The sequence below is a fragment of the Vidua macroura genome, chromosome Z (assembly GCF_024509145.1).
Source record: "Vidua macroura isolate BioBank_ID:100142 chromosome Z, ASM2450914v1, whole genome shotgun sequence".
NCBI classification, from domain to species: Eukaryota; Metazoa; Chordata; class Aves; order Passeriformes; family Viduidae; genus Vidua; species Vidua macroura.
This window is the reverse complement of record NC_071611.1, coordinates 47,025,143-47,038,208: the sequence shown is the minus strand read 5'-3', so window position 1 is coordinate 47,038,208 and position 13,066 is coordinate 47,025,143. Positions and strand designations below refer to the sequence as shown.

The window sequence follows — 13,066 nt, the reverse complement described above, 5'->3', positions numbered from 1 at the left end:
ATTCCTGTTCATACTCAGAAGCAAAAAAAAGTAAAGGAAAAAAAGATAACATTACTGTTGTATCCAGTAGGTTATTATCTTCAGTTGTTACTTTATTAAGTACCTTCTCAGTTTCCCCCTTAGGCTGTAGATGGGATATTTCATCATTTCCTGCATCTTTTTCAGACTCTTCTTTCCTTCCAGATGCTCTTGTAACATTAGGTTTAAATCTTTGTTGATATCCTCTAACTATTGTCTTTGGAATTGCAGCTTTTTCAGGTTCTCTGCACAAAGGATCCACAACAGTGACATTTATGCCATAATATTTAAGCCTATCAATACCATACAATCTTGCACAGATTTCTTTACTTGAATTTTATTGCCTTCAGAAAGATTTGCCCAAATTTATGCAAGTTGCTTCACATAAGAAACAAGCTTTGTTTAGTCTTACAATGCATGAAAACTCAATTTATCTATGTATTAAAAAGAGATTAATTTGTCACACAGGTGAGGAATTTAACTAGATTGCATATCACAGCTGCTTCTGCAAGCGCCAGAAGCAGAGACATTACCTGATAACTGAGGCTGGCAGAAAAGCAAAGCCATAATTATCACTCTACCCCTCTCAAATTACAGGCATTGCTGGTACTTCAATGCTTTCATCAACTTTTCAGAAAAGAAGTATATACCTTCCACGTTAGTACCACCTGATATCATCCAAAAACTGCTAAAGTCAATTTTGAAATTTACATTAAAGCTTCACAGTTATTGCTATCTTTTTCAAGAGAACTATATGGAATAAATTAACAGTTACAGTCAGTTCATAACAGGAGACTGGAAAAGTGATCTCAATACTTACTGAGATGCAGTAGCCAAATCCCTGTTACCTACTTCTGTGGCTTCATTTTTGTTTCTTCTACTCTCATCTTCAGAGCACTGGAATTGAGACAAGGAGTATTACTCTGTGACAAGTGTGCAGGTACCACAGTAGCAGTTCCCAAAATGTTATTTCTGTTGCTGGCCCACAGTATCCCCATTGGGCAAAACAGATGCAGCATCAAGAACAACATACTAAGTAACATTTCTCTTTCTGACCTTTTCACCTGCATTTTCAAGGGTTGGAGAAGAAGTTCTGGCTTCCACTTTGTCTTGTGCTGCTGTCTCCCTCCTTCCAGATGATCTCACTAAATTTGGTTTAGGTCTTGGCCAGCGCCTTCTATCTGCTGACTTTTCCGTTTTCCTTAAGATACAAAGAAAGATGGTATACATTATTACCAAAGAGAAACTTAAAAGTCTTATATGGTTCAAGATGTACTTCAAGAGCATCACAGACTGCATAGGTCAAGACACTGCATGCAGCAAGACAATAAAAAGAAAAAAAAACCCCATTGCATCTTTCTGATATTAAAAGACATGCTATAAAGTTATGAAAAGAGTGTCAAATAAACCTTAACTTTGCTGGCTTTCAGTGGAGTCTACTTCAAAATACTTTAAGGAAGTATTTCCTGCTGTTAAATTGTCGTGGGGACAGGACATTTTCATGCTCATTATCCCAATCGTGGTTTCTGTTCCCTGTTCTCAGTTTGTTTTGTTTTCCTTCCCCCCCCACAGCTGGCTGCTAGCTTGCTGCTTGGCTTGCTTGCTGCTTTTGCTTGCTGCTGGCTGCCTGCTTTGCTGGCTCTGTTTTCCTCTCTTTTTTTCTTTGCTTTTCGCTCGCTTGCTTTTTTGCCATTTTTTTCCTTTTTTCCCGGTTTCCGTTGTTCCCTTCTTCCCCCCCCCCCGAAGATATCGGACCTACTCCGGGCAGGAGCTCCCCCGGGATCTGCGAGAGAAGCTTCGTACCCTCTGCGGCGAAGAGAGATACAGCTCAACCCCCTTGGACTGGTGAAAACATCTGTGGTCATCTCGGGCTATTTCTCTTGTGCTGGGGAGTGTTTTTTGTTGTTCCTTAATAAACAAGTTTTTTCTACTTCCCCTCTGAAGAAATTCCTCCCGAACCCGGTGGTGGGGGGAAGTTGCGGAGGGTTTGGTTTCCTATAAGGGGCTCCTTTGGAGATGTTTTCCCCTAATTTGTCCTAAACCAGGACATAAATAAATAGGAATATTTTTTCTCCTTGGGATTCACAATTCATGTCAGTGTGATGAATTTTATATAGAAACAATATAAATCTGCCCTATATACAACGTTTTGCATCTGCCTCTCCTGTCCCCCCATCCCCTTTCAAAGCTACCTCAGTCATGGAAAACCAAACATTTTTCAAATACCTTGTCCTACTGCCAGCATCCACATCTTACTGAAGAATGGGGTACATACATCACTCTCTTTGTCCTTAACCATTCCAATGGCATGTCCTGAGATTCACACACTGACACAGCCCTACATTTTATCACTAATCTTCAGATTGGGAACTACTACCTAGAAGTTAGTAGTTCTCTAACTAGAAAGGGACACATAAATCTTTGACAGTCTTTATCATAAAAGCAAACTGCCCTTCAAAAAGGGAAAGATAGAAGTATGAAAACCAACTTAGCATTAACTGCTACTCCATCTCTAAAGCACCTTTAAAAAACTGTATCATGAAATAAGAAGTTGATGATCATGCAAAAATGGAAACCTTAGGCACAGGCTACTTCAAATACGACTTCTCAGTATAAGAAACAGTCATCAAAATTAACTTCATAGAGCAGATAAGACAGAGACATTTTGGAGTATCTTCTATCTTAGAAGCTTGCACCAAGTTCTGAAGAAGAACAGTTTCTGAATAGGAAAGAAGAAATATACCATACACATGATGTGTACAGCTAATAAGCTCTGATGGACAACTATGAATGTCAAAGAATTCAATGAGGCCCTTCTATTAAAAAAACAAAAATTAAATTTCACAGCCAAGCTTTATCCACAATGTGGCAGAATTATGTCATTCTCTTGCTCTTGCAGGCTGTAGAAAGACTAGGGCTTTTTTCTCAAAGGTTAGCTAAGTCTTTCTCCCTATTCCTATCTACCATTTAGGTCTTAGCTAATGCACTGCTACTGAGTAATCAAAATTTCAACCAAAAAGCTTCACTGAATATGGAAAACAAGTTATCACGATCTCCTGAGTGGTTTAACCTGCTATGGTCAATTGGAATTACATTCAAATTGAGTAGATACAAGTTTAGTTCAAGTGACATCACAAAGTAAAATAATTCTACTTACATGATTTCAGACTGTGAACCACATTCTGATGCACTCTGCTTTCCATCTGTTTTTTGTAAGTGATCTGTATCTTCAGTCTAAGGCAGGAATGTTGTAGAAAAGAAACAATAAACTTAGACGATCTTCTATTGTAATGTAACAAAAAGCAGAAACAAGATTGCTGCAGTGGTTGAGAGTAGAAGGGTCTGCTAGAGGTCCTCTGATCCAACCCCCCGGATCAGGTGTAGTGGGTTAACCTGGGCCAGATGCCAGGCACCCACCAAAGCTGCTCGCTCACTCCTCTCTGCCGCTGGACAGACAAGTGAAAATTTAAGGCAGGGCTCACGGCTGGAGATAAGGACCAGGAAAGAGATCACTCACTTAAATACCATCAGAGACAAAACAGGCTCAACTTAGAAATACAAAATTAATTTATTACTAACAAACTCAGAGCAGGATAATAAGAAGTATAATAAACTATTAAAAACACCTTCCTCCCACCCCTCTGTCCTTCCAGCTCTGCTTCCTACCCCAGCAGTGCAATAAAACAGGGAATGGGGGTTATGGTCAGTTCGTCACCCGAGGCTGTTCCCACTGCTCAGGGAGAGGAGTGGTTCTCCTGCTGCACCTGGGGCCCCTCCCATGGGAGACAGTTCTCCATGAGCTTTTGACGTGGCTCCATCTCATGGGCACCAGTCCCCCTCAAACTGCTGCGGCGTGGGTCACTCTTCCATGGGGTGCAGTCCTCCAAGGACAGGCTGCTCCAGCCTGGGAGCAGGGCCCCTCTCTCCACAGGTCTCCCACAGGGTTACAGCTTCCTCCAGGCATCCGCCTGCTCCAGCATGGGCACCTCCATGGTGTGCAGGTGGATCTCTGCATCCCTGTGAATCCCCATGGACTGCAGGGGCACAGCTGCTTCACCATGGGCTGCACCACAGGCTGCAGGGGAATCGCAGCTGCAGTGCATGGAGCCCCCCTGGCCCCTCCTTCTTCACTGACCTTGGTGTCTGCAGAGTTGCTCTTTTCATATGCTCTCTCTCTGCTCTTCTCTGGTTACAATTCCAACTCTGCAACCCCTTTTGGTTTTCAATTCTTCTTAAATGTTATCACAGAGATGTTACTATAATTTCTAATTGGCCCGGTCTTGGCCAGTGGCATGTCCATCTTTGGAGCCACCAGGGATTGGCTCTGTTGGGCATGGAAGATGCTTCCAACAGCTTCTCACAGAAGCCACACCTCTAGCCCTTTGTTACCAAAACCAGGCCACGCAAAGCCAATACACCAAAGCACCTGGAGCTGGTTGCCCAATACTGTGTCCAGACAGCTTCTCAATCTTGCCAAGGACAGAGACTTCACAGTCTCTCTGGGCAGCCTGTGCCAGTGCTTGGTGACCCTCACAGTAAAACAGGATTTCCTGCTGCTCAGAAGAAACCTCCTGTCTTGCATTGTTTGCCCATTCTCTCTTGTCCCATCACTGGGCACCCCTGGAAAGAGCCTGGCTCCGTCCTGTTTGCACCCTCCCCTTGGGTTTTTGTGGAACTGTTGAAGAGGGATCTCTTCAGATCCTTCAGAGAAGGCTCCCCTTGAGCCTTCTCTCCAGGTTGAACAGCTCCTGCTCCTTCAGCTTTTTGTCTTAGGAGGGATGCTTCCAGCCCTTTACCATCTGTGCCACCCTTTGAGGGGCTGTCTCCAGTGTGTCCAGGTCTCTCCTACCAGGGAGCCCAGAACTGGTCAGTCCTCCAGGTGTGGCTTCACCAGTGCTGAACAAGGGGCAAGGATCACCTCCCTTGGCCTGCTGGTAATGCTTCTCCTGCTGCAGCCCAGGTAACCGTTAGCTGTTTGTGCAGCCACAGCACTTTCCTGGTTCATGTTCAACTCAGAGATCACCAGGACAGCCGGGTTCTTTTCTGCAAAGCTGCTTTCCAGCTGGGTGGCTTGCAGCACGTGCTGTTGCCTTGGGTTGTTTCTCCCTTGATGCATCTCCCCGTGCTGAACTTCCTGAGGTTCCCATCAGCCCACTTCTCCAGCCTCTCCAGGTCCCTCTGGAGGCCAGTATAACCTTTGGGTGTCTCTGTCCTTAGGAAGCAATTCCTTCTAGATCTGCCTAATCTGTAAACTTGCTGAGGTTACACTCTGCTCCATCATCCAGATCATTCATGGAGCAGCACAAACAACCCAATGCGTGTTCCACTCAAATCAGTTTCCAACACTATGCCAGTATGCATATGCCAGCAAAATCCTGCTCCAAGTCCTAGCTATTCATATCATATTGCAGTCATTCACTTTTGAACAATTAAACTGTTCAGCTGTTTAAATTCTCTATGAGGTCAGTCAGGCATGCACAGTATACTCTCTGAATACATTTAGGTTAATATACAGCCCATTAAGCCCACGAGAAATGAAAGTATTTCAATTTTGGTTATTTTTTTAGGCCTGTTGATTGTTTTCCACTTGATGGTGAAAACACCACAGAAACAATCCGGAAGTTTGTTTTAGAAACCACTTTTAATGATCAATGGCAAGATATTGAGATAAACTACATAAAAAAATAATAATACCTTTGATTCTGTAGTTTCTACACATTCTCTTTCCTTGCTTCTAATATTTGAAACTGGTAACTCTGGAATCTGGCTTTCCTGTGATGTATCATCTTTAATATCTCTGCTTCTCAATTTAGCAGGTTCTGCTTCTAGTGTAACATCATTGCTATCTTCAAGGCTGAAATAAATAAAAGCATACAGGAACACTAGTGTACTTGTAGGAAAAAAAAGGTATTTCTGCTTACAGACAGAGAAAGTTGCACAGAAAACATAATTTTGACACTAAATAACTACCCATGTTTCACAGAGTATAATGAAATTTTAGTAATATTTGCAGACTGTGAGCTTTAAAACAACTTTTGTACTTTTGCACTGCAATTAAGATGATGTAAAAATCTCATCTGATTATTCTAGACTGATTGCTTTTAAGAAAATAAACTTTAACACAAACAACTGTATGCCAACGGTTTTTTCCTCTGATCTTTCGTAACAATCTAGGTTGAGTCCAAAGGCAAACAACTGTCCCTTCACATACTTCTAATGAACTACTAAAGAAAATGGAAGTTTCTGGGAATATGTATAAAATAACAAACAATTTCAATGCAGCTAAATACAATAAATTAGCACACAAAATTCTGATGCAGCACTCACAGTATCATAATGAATTTTTCAATTTACCACTTTCACATATAACGAGTTCAATAAACTCATTATATGTGACAGTGGTAAATTGCAAAATTGAATTGAAAATTCACTTTCTTTTTAGTAAAAGTATGCCCAAACTGAACCCAAAAGCTTGGCTCTCACCTAAATTCTGCATAAATACAATCTAAGCACCATTCCTCTTCCACAAGAATAATTTTATTACAGATAAAAATTCCAAGCATATAGTAACTGAACTTAGCAACATTATCAAACAGTGCTTAAAGAGAAATATTGACGTTAGGATAAACAATGGTCTTCCTAAACAGTCTCAAAAAACGAAGTAACTTTTGGAAATTACATTAGTTATTATGTACATTAATTTTGCAATAGCAGCCCATTAGGGCAGAGAATATTTTGGGTGTATAAATCATAAACAGCTTACTAAACTTCAGAACAATCTCAGAAACCTGCACATTCTGTGGCAGTTAAATGGTGGTAATCATGAATAAATAAAACCAATATTACAACTTTAAGCTATTTTTTTGTTTTGCCTAAGCTTTCCATTATAAACATTACCTGCATAAATTGACATCACATTCTCTCTCCATTTGGTTATTCACTGATGAACAGGACTCTGATCTCTCTTCCTCTGTAACAGCACTCTCATTTTGCTCTCCCTCAATAGCACAATCTGCTTTGTTTCCACAGGTAGTATCACCATCACTGCTTGCATCATGTATCACTTTTTTCCCTAATAATTAATAAGAATTAAATCAGTTTGGACATTTTGGGAAACATCTTAGAATTCCAGTAATCAAATCCTAGCTACAGTGAAGAAGAGTTAATATAAGACTCAAATCCCATTAGAAAAGGTATAAGTATTAAGAGAACTATTCTCATCTAAAACAAAGTATTTTTAGATTTAGAATGAAAGCTGATTTTAAAACACATCGTTCCACAACCTCCTACAAGGCAGATCAGCAACATAAATTAAAGACCAAATTCTGACTTTAAAGTTTGCAGTGACTTTCTATAAAATTTCTATTTGAACATTTGAAAGTGAGCATTTTTGCCTCTTACTTTTATTAGAGGACTTCCCTTCTTCAGAAGTTTTTGAAGGAACAGGCACTTCTGGAATATTCTCCACTTCCTGTTCAAAATCATCTTTTCTCTTCCTCTTTCTCTTATTTTTTGCTAATGCTGGCTCTAATGCAACCTCTTCTTCTGCCTGTTCAGAAAGGCCCAAAGATTCCTCATTTTCTTTCTCAGCTGTCATACCATCTACTTCTGTTTCTGCATCAGAAATTTCAGCTTCCTGAAGTTCATCTTGATCATTAGCAGCTTCTGTGCTGGCAGCTTTTGCTATTGAGACAATATGGTTCTTTGTCAATAGACTGGTGGAGTATTAGAAGCCACAAACAGCAAAGGCATTTCTGCTAAAAACATTTGTGTACTCATGTATCACTGCCAATACACTGCCGTGTATGAGCAGGACTGGGGAACATCAGTCATTGACTTGCCAGAAAAGCCTCAGCATTTAATAAAAAACACATTTTGTACATGGGAAAACACTTCACGAGGGGAAAGTCAGTATCAGATGTAAAGTCAATTTAGTAAATGCTATTGTGCCTGTGCTTTTTTGCAGTTTATACAATCACATTTGGATTCAGGGAAAAAAGACATTGCTACTCTCATAAAGAATTTTTGTGTATCTGCAGAAATAGGTGATGATGGTTATAGAATGTACACCATACAAAAGCAATTTTTCATCAAGAAATGTGTAAGAGTTGATCATTCTAGCTTACATAAGAAAGCTGAAATATTATCTAGCTAATAATTAACAAGTTATTTTCTGGGTTTAATGAATTACTAAAATTTTCCTCCCCCCTACTTTAAGGACATTTTGTCTTGATCTTCTATTTAACCACCGAGAATCTTTCCTTTCCTTTTTATTCATCTTAAACGAACTAATTTCTCTGTAATTAGGAACTCCAAAATGCAAGAGAAGTAGAAAAGCATAGTCACATTGCTTTATGCACAAGATACCTTTAATCTACCACTAAAGTATAGAAACAAGATTTCTCTCAATGGTTTTAAGTCCTAATACATGGGATATTTTACTTAATCACATCCAAAACCAAGGGTACAGAAAAGCAGCAACTACTTCAATTTCAAGAGAACTTGCTTCCTAGCTAGCATCCCCTTTAGAAAGATGTTCACTTGTTTGTTTCACAATACCACTTATAAAAGGATAGGTCCTTGTGGAGCAAACAAGTGAACAATGCCACAGAATCAGCAAGAAATGTATGAAACAGTATCAGTATAACTGCTTTTAATTAAAGCACATCTGTCAAAAGTCCTTTCCCAGGTACTGAGGTAGTAAAACACTGTGGTGATCAACAGTAATTAAAAGTAATCTTTATTTTGAACACCAGAAAGATAAAACAACTTTTACATGATTCTCTGAAAATAAAAACCACTCAGACTCAGGAAGTTAAACTACTATCAAAGGAAAAACAGAATCTTTAAAAGAAAAGGACTTTAAATGCAAGAAAACTTTCAACGCAGAGGAGTTTGCCAAAACTATAATTTTGGCCCAAAAAATCTACAAGTGAATTCATTAGCAACTCATGGAGATACTTACCAATCGGTAAATTAGAATATCAGCACTTCAGATTCTGGAAGAACACCATTTTCACTATGGTATCATGTTTCTGCTGTGTTACTAATTATTACCATCCTGTATATCTACAGTAAACTACATCTGAAAAAGTTCCACTATGAAGCTAACATCTTCTTGTCCTGTCTACAACAGGGAAGGAAAATGTGATGCCCTATGTGATTTTCCTCTGCTAGCAACACATTACTGACCACTGCACTGTAATGCCATCTCAAGCTCTCTTTTAAAATACCTTTTGACTTCTTCTGTGGCCTTGGAGACTTTTTTTCTTTTGGCTTCTGACTTTTAACAGTCTTTTGCTTCCTCTTTCCCTCATCTGCTAAGACCTTCTCAAGAAGCTGGGCAAAGAATTCAAAATCAAAGGGTCGTTTTTCTTCTATCAGATTAAAGCAAAGAAATAGAACAGATTTTAAAGTTTATTACTTTTTCAAGTTTCATCTTTGTAAAATAATCAGTGATACATGACATATATATTAAAAAGCAAAGGTCAGTGATACATGACATAATATTAAAAAGCAAAAGTCATATACATTTAAACAGAGAGTTCTTGAAGGTATTTTCTATATCACTTGAGCAGGGGCTAAAGTTGACATAAAGATGACTGGATTATGGTAGTTTGGTTTTAATAAACAAGTTATAAACCTAAGTAGTACAGAAAATTTAAGGACTGACAAATACATAAACTATACCATAGTATCAGATAATGCATGAACATACTGCTGTAGGATATATGTACCTCATTCAACTAACAAAGTCTTTAAGGAGTCTCAAAGCAGTTTACAATAAGTAACTGTGCTAGAAATTCCCATGAATAAGAAGAATTATCTTCAACTGAATATACAGATGAAAGTTTATATTAATCTCATTTAGCAGACATCCAGAAAAGATAGAAAACAAACCTAAAGATTGTTGTTGTGAACTATGCTTGTTATGAAAACCTAAGATTCCACAGCTTCTGGATTCATCTATGAGCAAAAACTTCCTTCTAAGTAATTCAAACAAGGCAAAGAACAGAAAATACCATGAAAATAGATGGCTACCATTTAATGACTTATTGCAAGGTAGGGAATATTTACTTACTGAAAGCTTTGTCTATTCTCCATCCATTAGCTTTTTCCTCACGTTTGAACTTGTTCTAAAAGCAAATGCAAAGTTGTGTTTTTCATTAAGCAAGAAATGCAACAATATGTTGTACAAAATGGCAGCTCAAGCTAAGCCATCAGTGCAACCAACCAACTAAAGTTGTTGAAATTCAAATGCATATCCGCAGAACACAAGTTTGTAACTAATTTTTAAATATAAAATCTGTTACCGTACATTTTTTATTATTTTCTACACCTCTTCCTGACTTTTAATCTGAACAAGGTTTGAAATATCAAAACTTTCCCAGCTGTGTAGAACAAAAAACACAGAAGCCCCATACCAAACAGCCATTTAGGCTTATCAGCATTCTTCAACTAAACAAAGTGTGTTTAAGGACTCTACATTTACTAGATACATTCGTTGAAATTCAACCAGCATTTTAATGTTTCAGATACTTACAACCTCTTGAAACAGGTATCAGAAAACAAGCACTACTGTGGAGAAAATTCACACCAAAATTATCAATCACTATCTATCACTAGTAGAGTATGCACAGGAATGCAAATAAGAAAAAGAAAAGTAAAACCAGATGTTTAATTTCTTTATTGGGTTCTTTAATTTTTACCTTAATTTCTGCTCTGGCTCTGTGAGGAAACAGCCGCCCAATCAAGGAGAAGTCTGTTCCTACCATACTGATAGCTAAAAAAAACATGTCTGTTTCTAGAAGGGAAAAGGAAGACAAAATTACACACACTTAAATATTTACGAAACCATCCTTCTTGCTATTAGAAATAAAAACAACTTGCAAACTTAATGTCATAGGATCAGTAACTTTGAGGCTGTCTACTGCAAGTCCAGGTGAGTATGTATAGAGCATGCTTGTTATTTTACCTAGGTCCCTCTAATAACATATGCTGAATGAACTATCAACAGAAAGAGTTGTCTAAACTATTAGCAAACTGCAGAATAAGAAGTGTGCTTTCTAAAGCTAGTAAATCAAAGATAACCAACCCCAAATTGTCCATGTCCACTTTTATTATGGGCACAAGCACAAACAGAAATCAGAAAAATATCATGTAAATCTACAGTCTCCATTATTAATAAGAAAAGAGTGCATTTCAAAGAGACCACCATGAATTCTGAAGATAAGTTTTCCATCTATAGCGGTAAAAAGTAATTTCGAATTGTAGAAAATCTTGCACAGCGTTATAAACCTAGAGATAATAGTCAATTCACAGCAGGGGTAATGAAGAACCCAATCCACCCATTCATAAGACCACAGCTGTCCACTTGCACTGAAATCAGTCCACATAGAAATACCCTATACAATCTATTCCTGTCCATGCTGGAAAAACCTAGTTAAGTACCATATAGCACTCAAATACCTGTAAACCAGAATCCAAAATTATGCTCTTGGTAAAGCAGACTAGCATTTCCTCAGCATCTAGACATCCATAGCGGAAAAAAAAAAGCACAGGTAGCCTGCACATTAAAGGCACTGGATTTTTTAAAAATGCCAGTTTTCACAGTAAATACCACAGCTCTGCCTGTTGTAAGAGTGTGGAGGGTTGAGATTACATGAGATGACATGAAAGTAGATCCATTTACTCCATTGTGGATGAAAACTGTCAAGTATAAAGCATAGGTGAAAACTGTCAAGTATAAAGCATAGGTGAAAACTATAACTTTTCTGCAGGCTCAAAGCTTGAAACCAAAAATATATTCACCTTTATTTGACCATGGTTTTGTGTAAAAACTTTTCCTGAAGCTAGAATATGTAGTTGTAGAGCCACGCTCAAAGATGGGATCATTTTCTTCAACAACACATGGACCTTTTGTTCTTAGAACTTCTACAGTTAAGCTGGGAAAGAAAACACACAAGACTCACCTCAAAATATTGCTAAGACAACATATAGTAGATGTTTATAAGACAGCTATTCAAAATTTTTTTCCACAAGTGAGCATTTCTAGTGTGTAATTAATTTTAATAATTACACTAACACATACTTTAATGGGAGAATGCAGCAAGAAAACACTACCTATTACCCTCTGTAAGAAAATTTGCTTTTTCTGTTTTATAAGATATAATACAGACAGAAATAATTAAGTAGCTTAAAAAAATACTTTTTAAGACTTGAGAAATCTCTTTTGTAAAACCATGTATCCTTCTACAATACTTTCAAATTCTTTTACCAGGCCATCTTTATCCTTAAACCTTGGCCTAAATTTTGTGTTAATACTTTGGGGAACTCAGAAATTTTATAATCTATTTTTTAAACGTCATATTCTAAGCAAAGTTACTGAAAACACTGACAGAAGAATAAAGCAGCAACAGGCAAGATGCAAAGCTGGAGCAAATCATACTGATAACCAAATAAGTTATTAGACATATGTTAACTATGAGAAGCAAAGAAGTCAGCTAAATAGAAGACATGTGGCAGTTTGACAAATCTTCAGTGTTCATTCGCAGTAATAAAATATTACTTTTATGTCATCTTCCTCTTATGTTATCTTCCTTTTATGTCATCTTCCTCTCTACCTCCTTCCCCAAAAACATTTCTCATAAAGTATGCCACTACAGAGATGCAGACTACTGCTGTTCATATTTTGCCACATCCTTGCACAGTTTCCTAAGTCAGTGTAGCTCAACTCTCAAACATAAATACACTCATACTCATCCCAGTCCAAAGTAGTCCTCTATTTACAAACTGAGCTGCAATGTAGTACTGTCCATGAGTCAGGCACGGAATTTGTCACCTTTCTTCATCCAGAATGATTGAACCATCTTCTGCTACTTTCACACGAGGAACGAGAAGTGGGCTGTCCTGACTCTCTTCCCCATTCTCTTCTTCCTCCTCCTCCTCTTCTTCATGATGAGGAATACTTTTCTCTTCCTGTCTACAATTTTTAAGACAGCATGTAAAAATACTGGTCAGTGTTTTGAATTGCTGGTCATTCAACAGA

General features: G+C 38.1%; 1 protein-coding gene across 4 annotated transcripts in view; it reads right to left on the bottom strand.

Annotated features, from left to right (window-relative positions):
- BDP1 (B double prime 1, subunit of RNA polymerase III transcription initiation factor IIIB) overlaps positions 1 to 13,066 on the bottom strand; it is a 57,696-nt gene that overhangs the window by 31,115 nt on the left and 13,515 nt on the right. For all 4 annotated transcript variants that reach the window (XM_054002456.1, XM_054002460.1, XM_054002459.1 and 1 more), the window contains 12 exons: positions 12,860 to 13,000; positions 11,830 to 11,963; positions 10,728 to 10,822; positions 10,100 to 10,154; positions 9,252 to 9,395; positions 7,420 to 7,701; positions 6,916 to 7,090; positions 5,713 to 5,872; positions 3,176 to 3,252; positions 1,075 to 1,219; positions 839 to 915; positions 104 to 263 (listed from right to left, as the gene is read on the bottom strand). In XM_054002456.1, the coding sequence (XP_053858431.1) occupies positions 104 to 263; positions 839 to 915; positions 1,075 to 1,219; positions 3,176 to 3,252; positions 5,713 to 5,872; positions 6,916 to 7,090; positions 7,420 to 7,701; positions 9,252 to 9,395; positions 10,100 to 10,154; positions 10,728 to 10,822; positions 11,830 to 11,963; positions 12,860 to 13,000 (1,645 nt within the window). The remainder of the gene's footprint in view (positions 1 to 103; positions 264 to 838; positions 916 to 1,074; positions 1,220 to 3,175; positions 3,253 to 5,712; positions 5,873 to 6,915; positions 7,091 to 7,419; positions 7,702 to 9,251; positions 9,396 to 10,099; positions 10,155 to 10,727; positions 10,823 to 11,829; positions 11,964 to 12,859; positions 13,001 to 13,066) is intronic.